The sequence below is a fragment of the Pholis gunnellus genome (genome assembly GCF_910591455.1).
Source record: "Pholis gunnellus genome assembly, chromosome: 9".
NCBI lineage: Eukaryota > Metazoa > Chordata > Actinopteri > Perciformes > Pholidae > Pholis > Pholis gunnellus.
The window spans coordinates 16,140,358-16,163,197 of NC_136535.1; the positions used below are offsets into that span (position 1 = coordinate 16,140,358).

Sequence of the window (22,840 nt, forward strand, 5' to 3'; positions counted from 1 at the left end):
TTATAAAATGTATGATAGTCTAAAACAATCAAGATTTACAGTATTTGGTCTGGAATTACATAAATAAACTTAAATTCCTTTTTTTGTCCATAGTCAATGTAAAATGCTGTGAAAAGATTAAAACTAAAACAAAAGCAGAAAATTCTCACATTTGAGGGTCGGGAGCCAGTAAATGTTTGGACTTTCTCTGTGATTAATGACAGACTATTGACTTTCTGACACACACACACACACACACACACACACACACACACACACACACACACACACACTTGTGAAGTCAAAGTCCTGGTATAACCGAGGGACAAGTAGTACGAGGAGGAACTAGGCTTTTGCTTGCGACACACAATGGCCCTGGATATTTAGTTGTCTTTTCCTGTTATTCACTCAGCTCTGGTGAGGAAGTGTGTTCACGACAACAGAGTACTAATAGTGGACCACGACACTAAAGGTTCTCCAGGCACAGGAAGGACCGAGGGGCTCCAGGAACATCCTGAATCAAACAGGTTTTAAGACCGTCAAGAAATAGTGGGATCAACTTCTAAAGCCATTCACCGAGTAAACTTCTCATAAAGCAATAAAAGGATTTCATCTTAAAAGATCATGAGGGGAATGTAGTTGCTTTTAGAAGAAAAGCAAACACTGTGCTCTAGTGGCCATTTAAATATACTGCATCATAAATAAAACTATAAAAGATGCACAATGAAGTAGAAGACATGTTAGAAAAATGAACATTTATTGCAAATGTTTAAAAAAAATCAGAGCACAAAACACCAATATACAGTATGTACTACCTGAAAAGGTAAACTGACCAAGTACAAGGACATTGTGTAATTATGTAACTGGAATATATTTCTCCAGAAGGCAATAATCAATAAAGATAATAGTTCTGCTCCTTTAGGGCTTTGCGACAGACCGTAACAGGGTGTTCTTCAGGTACGTGCACAGCTGGTTCATCAGGTCTTTGCTCTGACCTTCGACCCAGTGCAGCTCAATCACTACATCGCTCTCGTCGAGCATCACGTTCAGCAGACACTTAAACAGGAAGTGCTGGACTGCAGCCGGGCTCAGGGGTCTCTTAGAGGGCGGCTCCCCCTCTGCAGCAGGTGTTTCCTGTGGGACCGTTTCCTGCCCTGCGTCTGTGCAGGTAGAAGACGTCATGTCCACATCTTCACCCGGGACGTTTCCTGAGACCTCTTTCTGTTCTTCTGTCGGGTCACGTGTTACATCTTCCCTCGTCTCATTTGAAGAGGCGCCATTGGCAATCTGCTGGCCAGCTGGCTCTTGTGCGGACGTAGTTTTGCTTGGAGCGCTCTCATCCTGGCTTTTGCTCGTTCGTGTGGGGGCAGACTGTTTCTGAGATGCTGGGGTTGTTGTTGTTGCAGCAGCAGCAGCAGCAGCAGCCAGAGTGGTTTTAGAGCTGGTTCCAGCACAGTGAGGCGCTCTGGGAAGCTCTCGCAAGTGACGCGACCCTTCGCGCCGCTTCTGTCGTCCGTGGATCCAGGTGTTCTCCACAGCTGTTAGAAAGAGGCTCTGCTCCTGCTTTCTGCACGGGACACGCTTGTGCAGCACCTGCAGAGTCACATGAAGACAATCTGACTAACGATGATGTTTACTGGAGACGTATGATATAGTAGATGTGCGATTCCTGTCAAAAGCACCCAATTCCACCTCTGCAGTTTCAACAGATGCAACTATTTATTGAGTTTGTATTCGCCACGGGAACTAAATTAAAGTATCACACAATATCAGTGCACTTTGTCAGAGACAGACACAGATTAGATTTGGCTATTGGCTGATCTGGAGGCAGGTGTCATCACCAACCAACGGCCCCTCCCATAAAACCCCGCCCTGAAGCTTACCCGCAGGTCACTGAGTGTCTTCATCAGCAGAGCAGCGATGCAGTCCACGGGGCCGCGGGCGGCAGCACCGCCTAAAGCCGAGGCTTTGGCCTGCAGCTCCTTAAGTCCCGCCTCTGGAAGCGTGAACGATAGCGGCTTCTTCACCTTCTCCAGCTTACGCTTCTTACTGGGAGGAGACTGAGACGGAAGGGAGAGAGAACAAGATGATATAAGTAAGGAGTCTTTGCAAAACACAATGGACACAAATTAAACCAGTTTCAAAAGGTTTAGTCTAAAAGAGAGACGGTACCACAGTCAACAGGATCATTTTGCAATGATACGCACATTCTGAAATATGCAGGAAAATATTCATTCAAGATCAATCAGATCAGTTAAAAAATACAAAAGACAATAGAGGGGAATTTTTGTTCGAGCCAAAAAACACAGTATTTCAGAAGATTAGATATCACTGGATTACTGCCCCCTGAACTTCAACATATTTACACTCTTTTCATGGTGTTCTTACCAAAATGTATGTTTATGTTTTTGTATTTTTCTCACTTCATTCATCTCATACTTTAGATACATTTTAGCTGCACATTTTAAAGTGAAATACATTTTCTTTATTCTAGTCTGTTCTATTATTTGTTCTGTTCTGAAGCTCTTCTGTGTTTTTAAGTGACAAATTAAGGCACCGTGACTCGATTGCTTGAGAAACTCAGAGCTCACAGTCTGTGTATTTGTATCATTAAATGTTTCCGTGAGGAACTTTTAACTCATAATGAAAGAGTCTCAGTTGAATACTGATGCCTCAATATAAGTAGATATAAGTAGACCAGACTATCGGAGCGATTTCTATGTAGTTTTATTTAATGCTCGTCATCGCCGTTGGATTCCACTCACTCCTTGTAGCTTTAACTACCTCCTGAACCAACAGAGGGCAGTGCTCTGCACAAAGCGCAAGCTGCTCTGCATCTTCTTGACACAGAGAGACAAAGGCTTTTGCACCACTTAACATGTTTGAACAATTAGACAATTGATTGCAACTCAAAGAAAATCTTTCAACTAATTCATACATGTCAGATATCTCACCTGTGATATCTGTGAAAATGCAGAACCACAAGTAAGACTCAATCATCACCTCAGTCAGGTAACCACATTGTTATGATTTTAGCTCCACAGACCACAACAACGATATATGAACTCTAACTCTGACGTTTAACTGATTTTTTTTTGTCTAATCTTTTGAAAACAGTTTCATATCTTTTTTTTGTACCCACAATTCTCCATCTCAACACAGTTGCTCGATGTTTTCCTCCATAGTTAAAGGGTTGTGAGTGTAAACTGCGGTCACGGCTGTTTTCTGTCCTGGCCCCACAGTGGTGGAATGAACTCCCCACTGACCTCAGGACAGCAGAGTCGCTGCCCGTCTTTCGGCGCAGGCTGAAAACTCACCTCTTCAAGAAGTGCTACCCTGAGCCTTCCACTCAGCACTTATTGTGCTCGTACTAGTTTGTTGCACTTATTGTATTCATATTAGTTTGTTTCTGTACGTTTGCTCTGGTTTATGCTCTTAGATGCTTGTTTAACAAAGGAGATGCACTTATGACTTCTGGTGACTCGTAGTTCTCTTGAATACCGATGTTGAATACACTTATTGTAAGTCGCTTTGGATAAAAGCGTCTGCTAAATGACTGTAATGTAATGTAAACTGTCGCAGCAGATCGGCTAAGAAGTGCACACTTCAGGTACAATCCAGTCACTAGCCTGTTACTAACATAGATGCCAATGTGTGTTCTTGTTTCTCTACTGCATGATAAAGCCTTAAAATCACAAACTAGTATTAATCAATATTAATTGATTACATGCATTTGTCACCATCTTGTTTTTTTGTTTTCTGACTATACCTTCATCTTGAGCTTCTATCACCTGTTGCTCTAAAGCACACGGTGTAAGATTTTTTGATTACTTTCTGTTTTAACTTGTAAAAATGTAATCAACAATGGACCACGCTAACTGTAACAATTCCAAAATGCCACGACACATGCGGTAGACTGATCTTATGAGCCGATACCTTTAGCTGTGATGAGTATCGGTGGTCAAACAGAAGACGGATGTCCGTTACTCACCACAAGAGGGCGCTCAAACCCCACGAGCTCCTTCCTGAAGCTGCTCCTGAAACACTTGTTCCTTATTTCTAATCCCCTCTCATGTCACGCTGTGATGGCGGTGGAGGTCATTACCCAACCGAATCTGAATTAAACGCTCTGCAGCGATCATACCCTTCACGTCCACTGCAGCAAACAAGTCAGAGCTGCACTGGTGAGTCACTGCAGGCTGGCAGAAATTGGGGAGACAGCCCAGGGGAGGGGGGGGACACACACATACACACTCTACTGTGACAGAGCAGACAGAATGGCCGACTGACCTACAAACAGCTGAGGGAAGGAGCAGACTGTGACCTTCACACTGCCGCACTGATCTGAGGAAACTTTTGATTACTTTGAGGCCTCTTCTTTTTAAATCATAGTCGTGATATATATTTGTGTTCTTTCTCTGAATGCTCTTAAGAATAACAGAGAAATCTGAAGTAAAGTACAATAACTACATTCACATTCCTGCATCTTAGTTTTCATTGAACGAAAGCTACATCGTCACTCACAATAACAGGTTGATCCTGATCATGTATATATTGTTGTTGAAGTAATGCATGTTTAGAAGGGATGGACGTAGTGACGATGAACACCGCCTTGTTAGAGCTTCTTGTATTTCTTATTGTTTCTCACAGACGTCTCTTCCCCCTTTTTCCTCCACACGCAGCAAGCCCTGCAGCTCATTGTACAAGGAAATCAATAAAATCCATCAAGCCAGACCCGTCTCTTTGTACGCAGCATCCTTGACACAGATTCTTGCACCAACACATTAGTGTATGAACTCACAAACACACACACACACACACACACAGTCAACATGCACGGACACAGAGACAGCCTCGCAGACAAAGAGCATGAAACCCACATGTGTACAATTAGACATGAAACCTCCACAGAATCACATCCACTTCTGACTCTGCTGCTCTTTCACTCCATTATTAATCCTACTTACACACTCTCACCTCGCTGCATGGTCTCTCTCTCACACACACACACTCAGAAAATATGGGTAAATGACCACCCCACAGTAAAAGCCTGGCCTAATTTTAAAAACTAGGCTAGTAAAAGCCTACAAGTCCAATAAGAGCTGCTCTCTCCAGATATGTCATTCAATCATCCATCTTGATGGTGAGTGGGCACGCACACACAAAAACAAAATGCTGCAGATGTAACCTTCAGGCAAACATTGTAAATCAAAATCTCCCCCCCCTCTTCTCCCAAACCCCATTTCCTTCTTGTAAAGCCCCCAAAACCCCCCGAGTGGACTCCTGAACTCTGGACCTTTCCGAACCCCGTCTTGCCAGAGGCCTGTATGAGCAACACCACGCCTCGAGGCTCAGATAAAGCCCGGCGTCCTCCGTCTACATGCGCTCTAATCTCACCACCCAGTCTCTCTCCCTTTGTCTGTTTTTGCTGGATTTCTTTATCTAAATCTTTTCCTTCAGTGCAATTAATCCATCCTCTGCATCTTTGGCTCTTGGTAATGAGAAGATCTTATATTATTCCGCCTTTAAAAAGTAGAACTACATGTTGAATTTCTTTAAAAACACCCCAGATCAAAAGCAAAGTACTCAACAACCACATACTCTGGGACAGTATACTGAGGAGGCTGTACAAGGAAGAGACGGACATCAGCATGAAAGCTCTAACAAGATATGGATGTTAAAGAAACGCTCTATCGATTTAGAAAATGATCTCTATAACATCCGACTCACGATGGAATCAAAATCGTTTTGACAGACTCGTCCTCGTTATTCCACACATTCATCTTCCCTGATAAACACGATACCTACAATACCTACAATGCAACTCTACTCCAGACTGTTAAGACAGAGATGTGGGTATGTAATGCTAGTAGTGGCTAATGTAGCCTTAAACCGGTTAGAGGTCTTCTTTATAACAATTTATTTTTTCATTTTCATACTTGTTGTCTCCACAGATCTCCATCTGTAGGCACATAGTGCTTTATACCACTTCATTCACATACTACTCTCCTTTAAAGCAGCTTCAGTCCATTTGTACCCAGCTCTGTTTTGAGGACGACTTACTGGACGCGAGATATAAGTCAGTCAACCTTGTGAATCCAGAGATTCAGATTGGTTTATTTCACTTTAAAGACAATCCGTCACCAGTGTGCTTAAATAAAGTCAGAACAGAGCAGACGGCAGGGAGAAAGAGAAGGTGAATATAGAGTAAAGGTGTAATGGTAGTTTGCAGGCTGACCTGGTAAAAAGAGGGTAAAGTAGGTCAGGTTGGCATGCATGTCACATATGTTATAGTCTATATGTAACTTTAATGAGCACCCTCCCCATGCACATACATACATACCAGACATCCATAGGAACACACGCATACAGGCAGAATTGGGCAGTCGACCATATAAGGAATTACACATGCAGAAACTACTGTCATGTAAGCATGCACACACGCACACACACATTCTTGAGGGGTCTGGGCTGTAGTGATGGTGAGTAGCTCTCGAGTGTAAAGGACGGTGGATATGCATTGAAGTGGAGGAAGAGGAGGAGGAGGAGGAGGAGGAGGAGGAGGAGGAGAGTTTCAGGGGGAAAAGTAGGCCAATCATTCTGCACAACTGCTTTTATGCTGAAAAGGCCAAAACTGAGACGAGTCCAACAAAACACACACAGTTGTCGCCACACAGCCTCTGCTAACCGCCTCAACCTTCACTCCGACATTACGATTAGCCTTTAGCTGTTGTGGCTTCTTCACGGTCCCTGCTCTCTCACTGGCCGGGCGAGGACGACGGTGTGTATGCACACAGTCCTGCCCTGGAAACTGTTGCCTGGATACAGCATGTTAAAACAGCACATAAACATATTCCCAGAGGAGGAGGAGTTAAGTGCTTCTAATGGAACGAAGCTGAGGGGAAAGAGGATCAGAGTGGAGAGGGGTGAGAGGATGGAGGTGGTACATAATTGAGGAGGAGGCTTTGGGTTTTTTTTGGAAATATCCAGTTCAAGCAGCAAAATGGCCGACACTGTTGAGATTACCTTCAAGTGTATTGAAGTATGGAACCAAATGAAGTCTATTTCTTGGCATCGTCGATGCATATTGGTACTGAATTTCATTATCCAGCTACAATCACCACAAGACAATCTGTTGAGGGTTAATTGTGCAATAAGGAGAAATAAAATGAGCTCAGACTTACCGGAACAATCACGTCATCATAGAAACTCCAAGCCAGCGCCCAGCGCATCGTCCGTCCCTGGCAGAACTCCGTGTGTGTTACTTTAGATACCTGAGGACAAAAGAACATAAGAGGTACGATGAGATGTAATCAGCACGTTGTCAGCAGATTACTTCATAATGAACACATTACTTCAACAGCAACAATGCTCGAGTGTCCACGTTTGCGATGTGATGAGAAAACCATTTTACATCATTATATGACGTTATAGCAGAGAAATTCTACCAGTAATTATATATTTGTTTCTGGTTTAAATGATATGATTGTTTTGTATTATAAGGTCTTGAGAATGTTTTAAAAAGAAAGTAAAACGATTAATAAAAACATCAACCCTTCGTCCATCATTAAAACAGCTGGAGCCACTGAACTAGTCGGCTGAACTTGTTAGAGTTTGTACAGTAAGTGATCAAATGTAAAACAGCTCGACATAACCAAATCCTTTTCAACAGACCGAGAATGCGACACTGTGACACTTCATCCTTGAAAGTATTTTTCCTGCTGTGACTTCTGGCTCCACATCTCTAGTAGTGGGTGAGAAAATAAAGCTCCACGACGTGACAAACACTCACGTGTGGTGTGAAACCCTCTCGTGCTAACAGAGAACTTTAAGTGTGTCTCAGGACCGCGTCAGTAAATATGAGGTGGAGGACGGTCACGAAGATAAAGATCCCAGAGCTCTGTATTTGAGACGTACACATTTGCTAAATTAAAAAAAAAAAAACAACCCACGAGGGACGAGGAGACACTGGAGAGAGGATGGAGTAATGGGTGATAAAAGCATTAGCATATTAACTAGGCCGGGTTTCCGTTTACACACACTTTAAAAAAGAGGCAACAGTCTCCTCTCTGGACGTCAGCCAAAGCTGCACTCACTCTGATGAGCAGCGACAGCCCCCCGAAAAACCTCTGGAGGAGCTTTGAGGGATGGCAGGTGGAGCTTTTTCCTTACGAGCATGTGAGGGGAGTGACTGGCACAGGACCAGATGCCGGCAGCAGTCAGGAGTCATGTGCTGGGCTATTAGTTAGGCTAATGACGCTAATGCACGTTATCTACAGAGCGGCGTGTGACTCAGTCATGCATAACAGAAATCAGCTCCTTCATGGCTTGTTTGTGACACAGCTTAGTGCGCAAATTAGAAAGAGCTGATGAGTTCTATATTTCGCTGGGTTTTTCTGCTGCTCCGATGGCGACAACCGTCTGCTTCCAACAGCGATACAGAGTCCCCGAAGAGTGCTGTGGCTTCAGAAGGCGAAGATTGTTTTAACAAGCTATTATCAAAGCGTGCACAGAAGGGGCACCTCCCTGCAGATCAAAAGCCGTGGACGCTTCGTAACTCATTGATTGCAGAGGATGCAGATGCATTTGTGCGTTCGCCTCGGTTGGTACTCACCCCTTGCTTCCTCAGCTCCTCTTTCAAAGGTGCCAAGCTACATTTCTTCCCCAACATGCAGCTGTACCACCTGCAGAAAGAAAAATCCACATCAACCAGCTGTGTGTCGCTGCGTTAGCGGGCATGAACTACTGAGCAGAGATCAAACGAGCCGAGGTGAACTCTGGGGAGCAGCTCAAACACAGAAAGTACAACATGACAGGAAAAATGTGTGCGTGTGTGTTTGTGTACAGTTCAGAGTGGAGGAAAAGCTGTTTTGAAGTTGTCCTTTGGTGGAGGCCTGACAGACAAAAGTTGGTCTTGATCAATAAGCAGTAGAGTCCAGCCGGGGAAGATGGAGGAAAGATAAACACACCAGGGAGTCAGACTAGAAGACCTTGTCAAGGTTTGCTTAGTTTTCACTCAACATTGTTTAAAGCTAATTATCTTCATTTAATCGGCACAGTTGAGGAAGTAAAAGATAAAATGTGATGAATAGATATGTTAAGCATGCATGTATCCTACAAACTCTAGTCTTAAGTTCCACTGGGGACACAAATATTTGTTTTGTTCACTTTCATAGGTCCGGTCGATTCCAACTGCCAGTTAATGGAAATGTTGACTAATCTGAGTCGCTTCCAAAAGTGCGGCCCCAGAAATAAGCATTTCTGAGAATTAATAAATCCCTTTCTGGCTATATATCTGCTGAAAAAGTACTTCTGCCTCCTCTGCATGATTTCTGGGAAAGATTTAATTAAATCCATGGTTTTTTTTTAAGTGAGTAAGTCAATCAAAAGAAAATTAATGATAATTTTTATATTAATAAAAAGAAAATTCAAACAAAAAGCCACTAAAATGTGAGAATAAGATGAGGTTCTAAGTCGCATATTGTTAATTATTGAATACATTTGAAGACGTCACCTTGGGATCAGGTACATTCTGACAATTTATGGACAAAACAATCAAAGATAAATGATTGTGTTCTCTATGGTTAAGATGGAAATACATCAAGGGACCTAAATGTGATTTTAAGAACAGTTAGCACATTAACATCCATTTACACCAGTTTAGATTATATGAATGTATAGCAGTGCAGGATATTGCATTTCTTTTTTTCCTCTGACTTGTGATCAAACCTAAGCCCTAGTAAATAGTTATGTTTCTGAATGTACATAAAAAAGGTACAAAGTTAGAGTCACACCCAACGACTGCAAATCACATCTTAAAAACAGTTTGAACGTGTGATTGACGGAGAGGACGATGATTTCTAATCAGGTTCGGGAGGTTTGAAGATGCCCGGAGGAGGTGAGGGGGGAGGGAAGAGCAACATGTCAGCCTCGGTTGACAAAATGAAATATTGAACAGCTCTAATATTCACAGATGTTCCCCACTTTTCCACACAGTGGGGGGGGGGGGGGGGGGGGGGGGGGGGGGGGGGGGGCACACACCCGGAGCAGCCGCCGGCTTCCCTCCTCCACCGGCAGCTTGTCAAACATCCTAGAGTGTGCAGCTGCGTTGGCTTCCACATTCTCTATTCTCTGTTGAAGCATGTGTGATTACAATCTTATGAGCAGAGATGGCAATTTTCATATCAATGGCACGATAAATGAAGAGTATTACCTCGTTTTTTTTTTTACTGGGGTTTTGGATGTGTGTTATACTTGGAAATAAGGTGGCATGCCCTGATCTGACACTAATTGCACTTTGGTGGAAAGAAGAGGGGAAGAGGAGCAAGGTGTGAGTGGTGAGGATGTCTCAAAGGACCAATCGGTGAAGCTGACAGGGTTTCCATGGACACCTGGTGGCTCGGGTGTCCCAGCATGCATTTGGGAGTGACAGGTCGGCTCCGGTTGGTTTGGCCTGAGCATCAAACCCGTTAAAAAAAAAAATACTGGCTACACGAGTGCAACACAGAGCCACACAGGAGCAGGCAGGTGTTCAGATGGGGCCCTCTCAGGAGCGCTCATCTTTCCAGTGACGCATTATTCAAAAACACACACTCACACACACACACACACACACACACACACACACACACACACACACATACATACACACAGTACTTCCCCGTAGGAGGCCAAGCAGGTGTGGCGTGTCTAATCAGCTTTAATAGCGCCACTCTGCAGCTCCTGCTATCCGTGTCTCACTCTGCTGCCCTGGTGACAGCCCTGGGAACGGGGGAGGGTAAAGCGACGGCCGCTGGAGACACCCCCACCCACCCACCCACCCACCCACCCAAACACAGCTGTTCCCTGTGGTCTCCCGGATACAGTACATGGGTGAGCTTGTGCCAGAATCATTAAACCAAGAGTGGGTGATGGCTCCATTAATGTGCAGCGACCCATCTGCACATTTCACCTCTTGGTGTCTCCCCTTCACTGGTGCTCTCAGCAGCCATTAAAACCTCTCCAAAAGAGAGCCAAAGTGCAGTGCTCTTGTTCATCCATCTGCCACTTCAGATCTGTAGCTGTGTAATATGTAGCTGTGGTTTAAATTTGATCTTACATACAATATAAAATACACCAACACCTATACGGGAGGAAATCGTGTTTGAGTCAGGTTGGATTTTGAAGGTCAGAGTCCGGCTCTTTATCTCACCGTAAGCGTTTCTTGAGCTGCAGGCTGTCGTGAATGATCCTCTTTACAAACTCAAGTTCCCCACCCTCCGCCATGATCTCCGTCACTCCGCCCGTGTTTACTGAGCTGGGTGGAGGTCGCCGTGAGTTCCTGGAGTTTACCCCCTGGAGAGAGCAACAAGACATACACAGATTAAGATGAAATCCTATTAGAAGCTTGTTACTATCGCGTAAACAAACACAAGTGCAGTGTTGACTCCCAATGAGCCAAACACGTCAGAAGAAGTCTATCCATTTCTAATGTAAATTTTCAGGACAAGACACCAGTACAATGTTCTGTACACTCACCTTTGCTTCAAGCTGATTGGCAAAAAAAGGAGGGTTGCACATGCAGAAGTCGTACACTATTTCTGTCTCTTCTTTCAAGGCGTCCATCAGGAGAGTCTTCTGAGGGACTTTGACAACTAGGAAAGTGGAAGCACGCAGAGATGAGGACGGGATTTGTAAGTTCAGTGGTTTAGCTTAGCGTGACAGCTCTTTGGAAAAACAAAGAAACGTCAAATGAATCAAAAACAGTCTAAATCTGTGGCCTTCGATAGCACTATGAGACACCGATTGACAGCCGCTACAGCCTTCCTTGGTCTGGTACGACCAGTAGCTTATGGTGGCTAATCAGCAGCAGTCAGCAAACTTTAGATGGATATTGCTGACATGACTATTCTCTGTTATGTTATTCTACATTTTGGTATTTACCATCATCCCATGACTTGTTACTTGTAGCCACAGAGGCCACAGTTCTTCCTTAAAGACACACTAGGTGAGCGAAAGTACAAACGCGACACTGAAAGGCTGCGGTTTAAAGTCTTGAGATTCTGCGCTCATGAGTGGACCACATTTACCTTTAATGAGGTCAGACATGTTGTTCTGCTCAACGTTTTTCGTCGCGTAGTCAAAACAGATGTCGTCCACCTCTGTGGCCAGAAAGTACCAGCCGTTCATTGTGGCTCCCAGTAAGGGGTAGATACAAGACGCACCAGTGCCTGAGAGAAAACACACACACACACATATATATATATTTGGCAGTTTGAGGGTGTGTGTTCATTAGGAAGATGAATGGTTATGTGTTTCATTGGCCAATATGGAAATGTGTTGCTTAAAGTACATGGTAAAGAGATTATAACGGACAATAAATGTCAGTTCCAGCTGCTGTTATTAAATCCTCCACACATGACAATATTGAACACAGCCGCACAACTCAGTCCAGGCTCAGATAAGTGGCACCGGTTAGTAAAGGACACACGCAGTGGTGATCCATCAGGGAGCGGACAGATTCAATCTGCTCACAGAAAGATGCATCAATCAGTGACCTGAGGTCCTAAAGAGACACACACACACAATTACCACACAGGCAAAGACAGACAGACAGACAGTCTTTTCTCTGACTGACAGAACGGCAAACACGCTGTGACATGTTGGGTGAGGATTTGGCTGCTGAGTGCTGGGAACACTGGGAACAACTGGGGCTCATGTGTACCAGCTGGAGGCACCAACTGACATTTTGTGTGCCACCCTGAGCTGCTGGAAGCCGCATCCAGAACAAACAAGAGCAGGGGTCCCAAATGTAAACTAACTGAGGGAGACTCACGTGAACAAACAGGGGTATTTAGATTTTTTTTTGTTGCTCTCAGTTACATGAAAAGTCAGCTTGATGTATTCGGAGCATCCTCACCAGGATGATGATCAAAAGGTAAACAATCGCACACAGTAAAAGATGAGACAAAGAGCGGCGGCGGTACCGATGTCGATGCCCCTGCGCGGCTGCTTCTGGCCGTCGATGAGGTCCTCCACCCAGTGGATGTAGTTGAGGCGGAGGGGGACGGTGGGGATGAGGCGCTCCAGAGGGATCTCGATGGTCAGACCAAAGTCCTCCTTCAGCAGGGTGCAGGTCAGCGCTCGCACCGCCTCCGGCTCCTTGAAGTTCACACTAGAGGAGCAACAAGGCATGGCTCAATGAATCCATGTGCGCATCAAAATCCTACAGCAACACAAAGGCTTTTATTCCGACCGTTATGATTGTATACACAATTCTTTATTTATTTTATCTAAACCACTATTTTATGAAGGCATAATTTCTTGTACAGCGGTTTAACTTTCAAGATTTTTGTCTTATTTTGTTAAATAAAAAGGTGTGTAAAAACATGCCAATTTCCAGCCATGGAGATCGACAGTTTGTTTTCTCCTCCAAATACGTTTGGTTAACCTGAATGTCATTGTTACTGATAGAAACGGTGACCAAAGCTACAAGAATAAAAACAATGTTGAATAAAACCACAATTTCCCTTTAAGGATGATTTCAATTTCGTGACACCCTCATCCTCTTGTTTTATCAATGAGGCGACCTGCTAGCAATTTACCAAACTGCTCCTAATACTGCACTTCATTAACCCTCTGCTCCTCCAGCCTGAACCTCATTACTTCACATCACACACACACACATACATACACACACACACACACGAAGGACAATAGGGAGATAAGCAGCCCATCAATTCAACAATCCCTTGCTAATGACAATGACAAAGACCTCCCACTTTTTACTCCCAGTGCTCAGGCCCACTCGCTCCGCTCTCCCGTCTCTTCCTCTCGACATGTTGAAGGATTTCGGCTGTCACACAAGCGGGCACGAGTGCGGCAGACACAACGAGTGGGCGAGATACGTATAATTAAAGCTTCGCTGAGCGCCTTTCGCACCTCGCCAGATGTAATTAGACACATCCTGGTGATGGCAGCGTCTGGCACCTCACCGGTGTAGTGTGAACAAAAAAATAAAAAAAACTCTACGGCTGGTGGAGATTATAACTCTGAGATACAAAGCAGCCAGCATCTGATTTTGTTTTCATTTCTTTCCATAAATCAATTACACATAAAGAGCTGAAATGTGTATCTCTCAGTCTTCAGCTCCTGATATTTCCCAACACATAAAACTGAACGCCTTGTAGCTCAACTTCATGACCAAAATGCTACCGAGGCGTCTCAGTCCGGAGAACGAAGACGAACGGTTGGTTTTCTCTCTTCTGCCTCTTTGGATTTAATCAAATAAAGAAACGATCAAAGCATACACGGTGTCACACACACGGAAGGCTAACGTGAACTATAGGCCGACGCTGTTTCACCAGCTTTGAGGAGTTTTGCGTATGTCGGGTAATAATAATATTTTTAACAACTGATGACAGTACATTTAGATTGCATGGACCCAGTAGTAGAGGTGAAGCGCTGACCCCTATTTCTTTTGAGCAGGTGTCCGGGTACAACACAAAGGACCTTTAAGCAAGTGTTTGTACTGATAGCAGTGCTGTGTCGCTTCAGGTGCCGGTCAGACGTGTGTTGGGTTCATGTCCTACTCGTCGTTTTATTCCTTTAGACCAACTGAAGTGAACTACAGGGGGCCTCGTTTGAGGCGTTGATCAGGGGCCGCAATGTGTATAATCTCTCTACTGTCGGCTGAGCAATGAAGGCATAAAAGGCCCTAAAAATATGTATTTAAAAAAACAAAACATCTTCCTTCAGGAGCGATAACAAAGACAGACGACGCTCCAGGTGTGAGACATCAATCTTACCCCGTGTCTCCTCACCTGATGAACATATTAGGTTAATGGTCCAGTTTAATCAGTGACCTCTGGGAGCAAAACCAACCAACACCTGGCTCTCCTTTCACATTTACAAATGACGAACCAGTGAAGAAATGTTGCCCTTTTCAAAAGCCCGAGCTTTGGGGAGGAATCGAGCTAATGAGGGAGAAGTGATACATCGGCATCACGCTCACTCTTCCCCAAAATGAAAGCTCAGCCTCTCCCAGATATTCGGCTCTCTTTCATTTCTCCTCTGAGGCGTAGTTAGACCAGGATCAATATTCAGAGAGGGAAGCTGCTCAGGCCAGCCCTCTATTTTTAGTCCCTGATGAGTGTGTGTGTGTATGGGTGTGTGTGTGCGATGCAGACCGATCACTCCCATCAGCAGCCGTTACGAATGCCACGTCTCCATGGCAACCCCACCTACTGAACAGACGAGGAGAGCACGCAAATCCGGCCACGCTGGAGCAATGGCTGCAGCAGACGGAGCGGGAGAGTGCCCGCGATCTACGCCGGTGCAGCGCTGCGTGCTTACGACATGAATGTGGCGGACGGGACGCAGCGAGGGACAAACATCTAGATGAGGAAGTAGTGATGAGACGACGAGTGTGTGAATGGAGGGGGGGGGGAGGGGGGGGGGGTTAGTTAAAGCTCAAAAACTCTACTCCAGCTCACACACTCAGGTAACACAGCTGGGCCAGGTGTGAAGACAGAGTGAGACAAAGAAGACGACATCATTAGACCAGAGGAGAGTTTACTGCTGAGACAAACAGCTCGCTCTCACCTCCATGCTACATGATCAGCATGAACACACACACACACACACACACACACACACACACACACACACACACAAACACACACACACACACTCTCACTCTCACTCTCTTTCAATCTGTCCACAGAGAGGTGACCTTCGAGGTTCATCTCCTTCACTCGGTGTTCTGGAAAACATTTTATGCTGATTAGCAGTAATTTCTTCTCTCACGTCAGGAGTTTTTTCTCTCACAAGAGCAGAAACGAATGCGTCACTTAAAACACATTTGAAACTAGACTTTGAATATCTCTGAGCTCATTTAGGGCTATTTTTGCAATTCTGCAGATATGCGGATGGTATAAAAAAAAGATTTAATGAACAAACAGCAATTATGGCTGAAATTTAATTTCTTCTAGATGTTTCTCTGATTATTTATTATGACTTATGATTTTGTGAATAAAATGTTTATTGAAGTTTTCCCAGACATCATCTCTTACTTTTATTTTTAACATAAGACCAGGAGGATGAGGTCATTGATTAAACACAAACAAATACACACAAACACTCACGGTGAAGGACTTTAGGTGCATTTGCCCCAAAGAATTGAAGCAAAAAGAGAAATAAAAAAAGTAGAGAAAATAGAGCGTTTAACTGTCTCCATTTATCTTTTTCATTTCCAACAATTTAGAAAATGATTTAAAGATTGTGGAAACAAAAAGCAATAGATGCGATTGGAAATGCCATTTTAATCTTATTGATAAAAGAGACAGATATCGAAATATAGAAAAATATCTTGTGTTTAGGTTTTGTTTACTAATCAGCCAACTAATCAATGGGATCTCATCCGTTCACGTCAGCTAAAGAAAGCTTATTAGAGCTGCTCACCAGAAACCCTGTGGCCCCAAATTACGATTCATGATTAACTGGATTTCAGATCAATGATTGGGAGTACAGTGATGGTTGTGGCTGGATATTAAAGGGCACGGCACAACGGCAGATTCAGTAGGTGAAATATGTAAATGTACAGATAGTAAAATGTATCTGCATGGTAATAACTGCTGGGCTCTCCAGTGCTGCCGATTTATCAAGTCTAAATGTGGCGTCAGAGGTCAAAGTTGTTCATTCTCTTCTCTTGCCAAGAACATGTTAAATAATAATTCTCTGAACGCAAAAAGAATTGAACATTTCATTAATTACGAAAGAGAAAATCCTTCCACAGATGAACGTCTCTTATATCTCTTAAATATGACGACTGAATTAAATGTCAGTCAGGCTGTTGCATTTTTAATACCCAATCATGCCTCCTAGTCCCACCCCTCTAACTGGCTGATCTGAGCCCCCCCCCCCCCCCCTTCTCCTTCTCCTTCCACAAAAACTGAAACAAACCAAAATCCAGACATTTATTTTTATTTTATCTGTTCCTCACTTAAACCCCAATCACATCCCCCACATTTCTTCTGTTGCTGCCTCTGGTCTGAGCTCGGCCCGCCGCTATCAGTCCTCCACACCGACGCTCCCCAAATGAAGGGAGACGATTCTCCCCCGAGGATTGAATGAGTGTCTCCCCAAGATTACTCTCATCCCTAGCTCACCGATTAAATACTTAAAAAACCCAGTCGATGAATTCATTGGGAAATACAAAACCACACTAATCCCTCAACTGATGGAATGGCAGACGGGGGAGAAAAAAAAAAAAGAGCCAAATTTCTGCAGACAGCTAACGAGAGCTGGTACCACACACGAAGGGAGACACGAATCCTGGACGTCCGTTCGTCCGACTCCAGCCTGATGTCTGATATACTACTGAACCTATTTGTTTAAAGGAAGAGGAGGCAGACTTCTGGACATTAAAAATGTTTTGTATGTTTTGTAGCGTTGTAAAAGCATGTTTCAAACACATCTGACGGACTCCCAATAAACATATTGTAGCCACGTTACCGCCATGGCTCCGGGAATGTCGGGATGACTACCCATCAACAACCGTTGGATGGATTGTCATCACATTTTGTACGGACATCCGCGTCCAAACTCTTGTCTTAATCTGATTACTCTGTATGTGGGTGCATGCACGTAAACATAGCCAGTGTTTGGCTAGAAATCTTCCTTGTTGTCGACAAAAAAAAAAGCAGCACATAACTTCTGTCTAGTCGTCTACTTCCCCAATAGTCTAAAGTTCCACGTTGGCTGTCCAGCCCCAACACTACCAGCCCATTGTCTGTCTGTCTGTCTGTCTGTCTGTCTGTCTGCCACAGACTGACAGAGACACTACAAAGTGATAATTAACACCTGTCACAGACGGACATCCAGGCGAGTTTTTTTCCAGCATGCCCACACATGCACATGCTCTTGCCCGCCGTAAGATGATTGACTGGCCACCTCACAACCACAAAGGACCCGCCCACACACCGATATGTTCACGTTCACACACACAGATGTTCAGACTCGCTGCAGTGACACCATGTCAGCGTTCATCTGCATAACACAGACAATAACAAGTGATTACCTCACGGAGCAGACGAGGTACCCGTTTCAGAAAAAAAACAAAAACAAAGAGGGAGGAGAGCGTCTGCGTGCTGACAGAGGAACAGCAGACCTCAATAACTGTCAGCTCTTACAATCGGTGGGACTTTGCTTTGTTTTGACAGACATTTGTATCAACTGAACAAAAACTACATTTATAAAAAGACACGCTGACAGGTCTCGCTTAAAAGACTCGACCAACTTAACCAAGATAAATCGTAAATGCTATTTTGGGTGTGTTTTCAACTAAAGTAAATAAGACTGGGTTGCAATGCCGATACCAAAAACCCGTTTATAACACTAATAATCTGCACAAGAACACCGTTTATATATAAATGTCCTCAAATAAATAGCAGAATTATCATCTATATGAGGAAACATCTAATCAAGCCTTTGATGCTAACTTTCCGTGCTCGACAGTTATACATTCACGGCAAAAGAGAAACATTACGGTTACTAAAATAAAACAGTTTACGACATAAATCGGAAACATAAGTTGCATCAAAACAACCCGAACGACAGAAGAGGCAAAAGTATTTTTGACACGGCAGAAGAAAACATAAATGAGGACAAGCAGCAGAGATTCACTTTAAAAACACTGACAAGCACAAGTAATGTTAGAATAACCCAAAACTCCCCGATATCCTTTGATAAAGTCTAAATACTTTTGTATACAGTTTGGTAATAAACATATTCACACTAAATGTGACTCAATCTATTTGTTTACAGATAAAGCTCTGATTACTGGAGAAATACTGCTAACTGTACTCGTTGTATATTGTAATAAACAGCAGGTGTAAGTAGCACAGGTGTAAGTGATAACATTAACGACGTCTCGGTAATACACAGGGGTCTCTGACACACCTGGATTGAATGCAGCCTTTGTTAATGAGTCACACCTGTGCTTCACCTGCATTTAAAAAAACATGCACAGAAAGAAATTACTTATTTACAAAAACTAAAAGTGATTTATCCATCTACCCCAATCTAGGTTGTTGTCTCAGGTTTAAATACTCATCTACGCGTTTCATTTGATTAGTTTAAATTGAATCTAGTTCCAGTTTTCTTTCCCACAGCAGCAGCAATCATGAGCCGACGTTGTTTGAAGTCACCACTAATCCCACCAGACATACTCTGCCTTTGTTCTCCTGCCTGGACTTTCTCACATCGCGACATCTCGATGGGAAACACACACACTCGCTCGCACGCGCACGCGCACGCACGCACGGGTCCAGTTTGAGGAGTGAAACACAGGAAGCTCACGGGGCAGTTTTTGATTGACACACCAACCTATTGTTACAATTGGAGTTCACTTTAAACCGCCACTCACACATACTTTGTGAAGTCTCTCTAATGAATAAAGAGAGCAGCAATCAGAGGGTGGAGTGAAATGGAAAAGAAAAATACTTTTGATGTTGGATCCATTAATCATGTGTCCGGCCTTTCGTCTTCCTGCTGTTGCCAGAAGCTGAACGAGCAGTAAAGACCAGACTGAGTCAGCAGCAGCGCTGAATGAGATCCTCAGGGCTGCACTCTGGCACACTGGTGAAAAGGTGTTTCTGTACTTCAGTATGCTCACAAAAAAATGGCTAAAAACATGTGGATAATGTATGATAATCAAGAACATTTCCTTCCATAACTATGGACATTAATATGCTGCTAACACTAGTCTCCACTCGTCTGCTTTCAGGCTTTGCACAAGAATTCAGAAGTGAGGTCTGCCACTGTTGTTGGCTGATAACGTGGCGTTCATCACATTACATGGGATGGATGGGTAGAGATTCCAATGTTTAGTACATGAGAGCGTTCGTAAAACAGAGTTGGTTGTGTAGGGTTCAAATATTGTGGATACATCTGAGCTCTAAGGAATGTCCCAGTCTAAATGATTAGAAATGCTTCAATCCACCATTTTTCTCTACGCAACATCAACTCCAATACCTCAACGTCATAGTTTTCTCCATATTTAAAATCTGTGTGGCTCAGTGTGCATGGAGCTCATAGGAATGAGGCCATTGGTCGCTGTGATGCTGAAACGTGGCGGTCGACCATGACTGAATGACTGAAAGTGTAAACACAGAATTTCACAGTGACACAGACCAAAGACGAAAAGACCAAACAACGACGGTAATAATGTGGGTCGATCACGTCATGGCTGATACCCAATCGGCTTGAAAGGTCAGCATCTGCACTGATACCAAGTTGGTGTATCGGATCAGTTCATCCCTTGTAATTGCGAAAGTCTGAAACTAGTCATAACAGTTATTACAGTATGAAACGAACAATCCTCCCCATAGACTTGCATAAGGGCATGTTAAAACAGGAATGGGCCTTCCTGACATGTGTTTTCCACCAACTCGGGGCCTTTGCCCGACCCAGCTTTGACCCAGGACCATCTTATTATGGAACACACAATCCACATACTCATATTTTGGATATTTCTGTCACTACAATCTTCTTAGAGGGGAAAAAGAACAACGGATGCAAAGTAACAAACATGATTTCTGGCAACCAAGAGAGGTTTCTTCCATTTCAGTCAATACAAAGACACAAAATCAAAGATGAGGATGTGAACAGGTGATAAGAGTGTTTATGCAATAAAAACAAAAAGAATAAACAGAGCTGCTGTGTGGCCATCTCCCATACAACTTAACTTATGATAATAGTTTGAGATTTGAGATCAGGGATGAACAATATGATACACTTCAGACTTCCTTAAAGTACTAACACACACACTGCAGTCTCAGGTACTCACACAGGTCGTCCGGCAAGACTGGTGTGCACGTGCTCCTGGAAGTCTGGGTATTTTGAGGCCAGGTAAGCAAAGTCCGGCGGCTTGTCTTTGTAACGGTTCCGGGGATGCATGGACTTATTCAGAGCCATGACCAGAGCCCTGCTTTAAAGGGAGGGAGGGGTGAACCTACAGCAACAACAGGCACCAACTAAATATAACGTGCACCCTGATAAGAGCACCGACTGGACCTTTTAACGTGTAACCTAATATGTAGCCAGTGTGTGTGCCGGCCTACCGTTTACTGTCGTGTTGTGATGGCGCCTGTTGTTATTTTCCGACCGGTGGTAACTTTGTTGGACTAAACGACTGAGGAGAAAAAGCCCTCACAACTCACGTTGACAAAACGTTGTTCACTCTCTTCCGGGATGTTGGCGGCGTCACCGCTCTACGCCAGTGCGTGTTGACGTCATTAAAATAAAAAAAGGTTCCCGTGTAAACGGCGTCAGATAATTTTACTTTACTTCATTTCATTTTATTGTATCTTACTTTACTGTGTCACTTTATTTGACTTCTATTGTATTTGAATTTACTTTATTTTTTATTTGACTTTACTTCGGTTTAATTCTTAATGTTTAGATACAAGTATTAGTTATCAACTGAACCTTTTTTGCGAAAATGAAGGTTAATGATTCAGTCCTTTCTTTTACAAAAGTAATTTGACTGTTTTTCAACATCATAAACAAAACTTCTCTTCATCTGTGAATTATTAATTCACTGTTTTTTTGTTGTTGCAACAAATAGTTTTCTGCTTCTTCCTTTGCTGTTCTTGTTTTTTAATTTTTGTTTAGTTTTATTACCATATACACGCTTTGATTGCACCTTTTCACATTAACATTTTTATGATAAATACAGAGCGTAAATATTCTTATGATCCGTTTGCATTTAAAAATACAATGAAATGAATCCCTCTGTCACACTTCACTGGAACTCACTGGTGGGAAATTTTGCTCAACTTTGTCCCAATATACTGTCGTTTAAAATAAATGTCACCTTCAGTATAATAACAAACCATACAAATGCAGATTTTTTTTGTTTCTTTTATTATATCGCAAACAATAAATGACATCCAGGTATATTGTTAACAGTTTGCTGAGTGAAGAGTGAGACCTTAGTGGCGAAAACATCATGAGCTCTCCTGTAGGAGCTGGTTGTGCAGTCTGAAGCCCTCGGCTGTGGTTCACAGGCAGGTTATAGAAGATGGGTGGAAACGACCCACAGACAGTTAAGACATGTCTGTGGACAGTCAAGACATGTCTGTGGACAGTCAAGACCTGTCTGTGGACAGTCAGAGCCCGTCTGTGGACAGTCAGAGCCCGTCTGTGGACAGTCAGAGCCCGTCTGTGGGTCGTTTCTCACACCAGAGCAGAACAGGGATTGTTTGGGACCTGCAAATGGGGAAAGGGGATTTTTCTTCATCAGGGCAGACACTTGCACACAACTCCAGCAGCTGTGTTGTATCTTTATCACAGATTCTTACAAAAGAAACAGAACACACATCATCCTGACCTTTCATAAACAACCTCCTTGAATAAAATCAAGGAAGGGAATACGTTTTTTTAATTTACATTTTATGGTCTGGCATGTCATAGTGTGTCCCTGAGGAGACTAGCGTCATTATTAACAACAAAAGGAGACTGATTTCTCAAGATAAACCAGATTGTACTGACAAACGTCTCCATTTTTGGCTTCAGCTAGAACATTTAACACATAGGCATCTTCCTTATTCATGCCAAGTTGTACTACAAAATTATCCCAAAATCTCTGCCTCAGAAGTTAGGACAGAGGAAACAGCTGGTAGAAAGAAAAGAAATAAGATCTTTGTAAGGGGGGGGGGGGGCACACACCAAAAGGGAGACATGATTTATATTTCCTGAAAGAGGGTTTCTCCTTTGGGACGTCCTAGTCTGCCACAATCCCATTGCATTTACAGAGGAGGTAGTAGACCTCCTTCAAATAGCACCACACACGCAACAAAACCAGCCGTTCTACAACCAA

The 22,840-nt window shown here is 43.5% G+C and overlaps 1 protein-coding gene across 2 annotated transcripts; it reads right to left on the reverse strand.

Moving 5' to 3' along the window:
- Nucleotides 1–719: 719 nt before the first annotated feature.
- mettl16 (methyltransferase 16, N6-methyladenosine) lies at nt 720–21,194 on the reverse strand. 2 transcript variants are annotated; one of them, XM_079166628.1, is made up of 10 exons: nt 21,081–21,194; nt 20,807–20,944; nt 12,945–13,132; nt 12,048–12,188; nt 11,497–11,612; nt 11,171–11,313; nt 8,594–8,663; nt 7,164–7,253; nt 1,863–2,039; nt 720–1,572 (listed from the first exon to the last, which is right to left on the reverse strand). In XM_079166628.1, the coding sequence occupies exons 2-10, from the start codon at nt 20,932–20,934 to the stop codon at nt 898–900; spliced, it is 1,728 nt and encodes a 575-aa protein (XP_079022754.1). In that variant the 5' UTR covers nt 20,935–20,944; nt 21,081–21,194; the 3' UTR covers nt 720–897. The 2 variants fall into 2 exon arrangements, with proteins under 2 accessions (XP_079022754.1, XP_079022753.1); XM_079166627.1 differs by having other exon boundaries at nt 20,807–20,947.
- Nucleotides 21,195–22,840: the final 1,646 nt, after the last annotated feature.

Coding starts and splice junctions, on each gene's coding strand:
- mettl16 (XM_079166628.1), bottom strand. CDS start 20,934: ATGGCTCTGAATAAGTCCATGCATCCCCGGAACCGTTACAAAGACAAG. Junction 12,189..12,944: donor GCGCAGGGGCATCGACATCG/GTACCGCCGCCG, acceptor GTTTTCTCTCAG/GCACTGGTGCGTCTTGTATC. Junction 2,040..7,163: donor ATGATGACGTGATTGTTCCG/GTAAGTCTGAGC, acceptor CTTCCGTCTCAG/TCTCCTCCCAGTAAGAAGCG.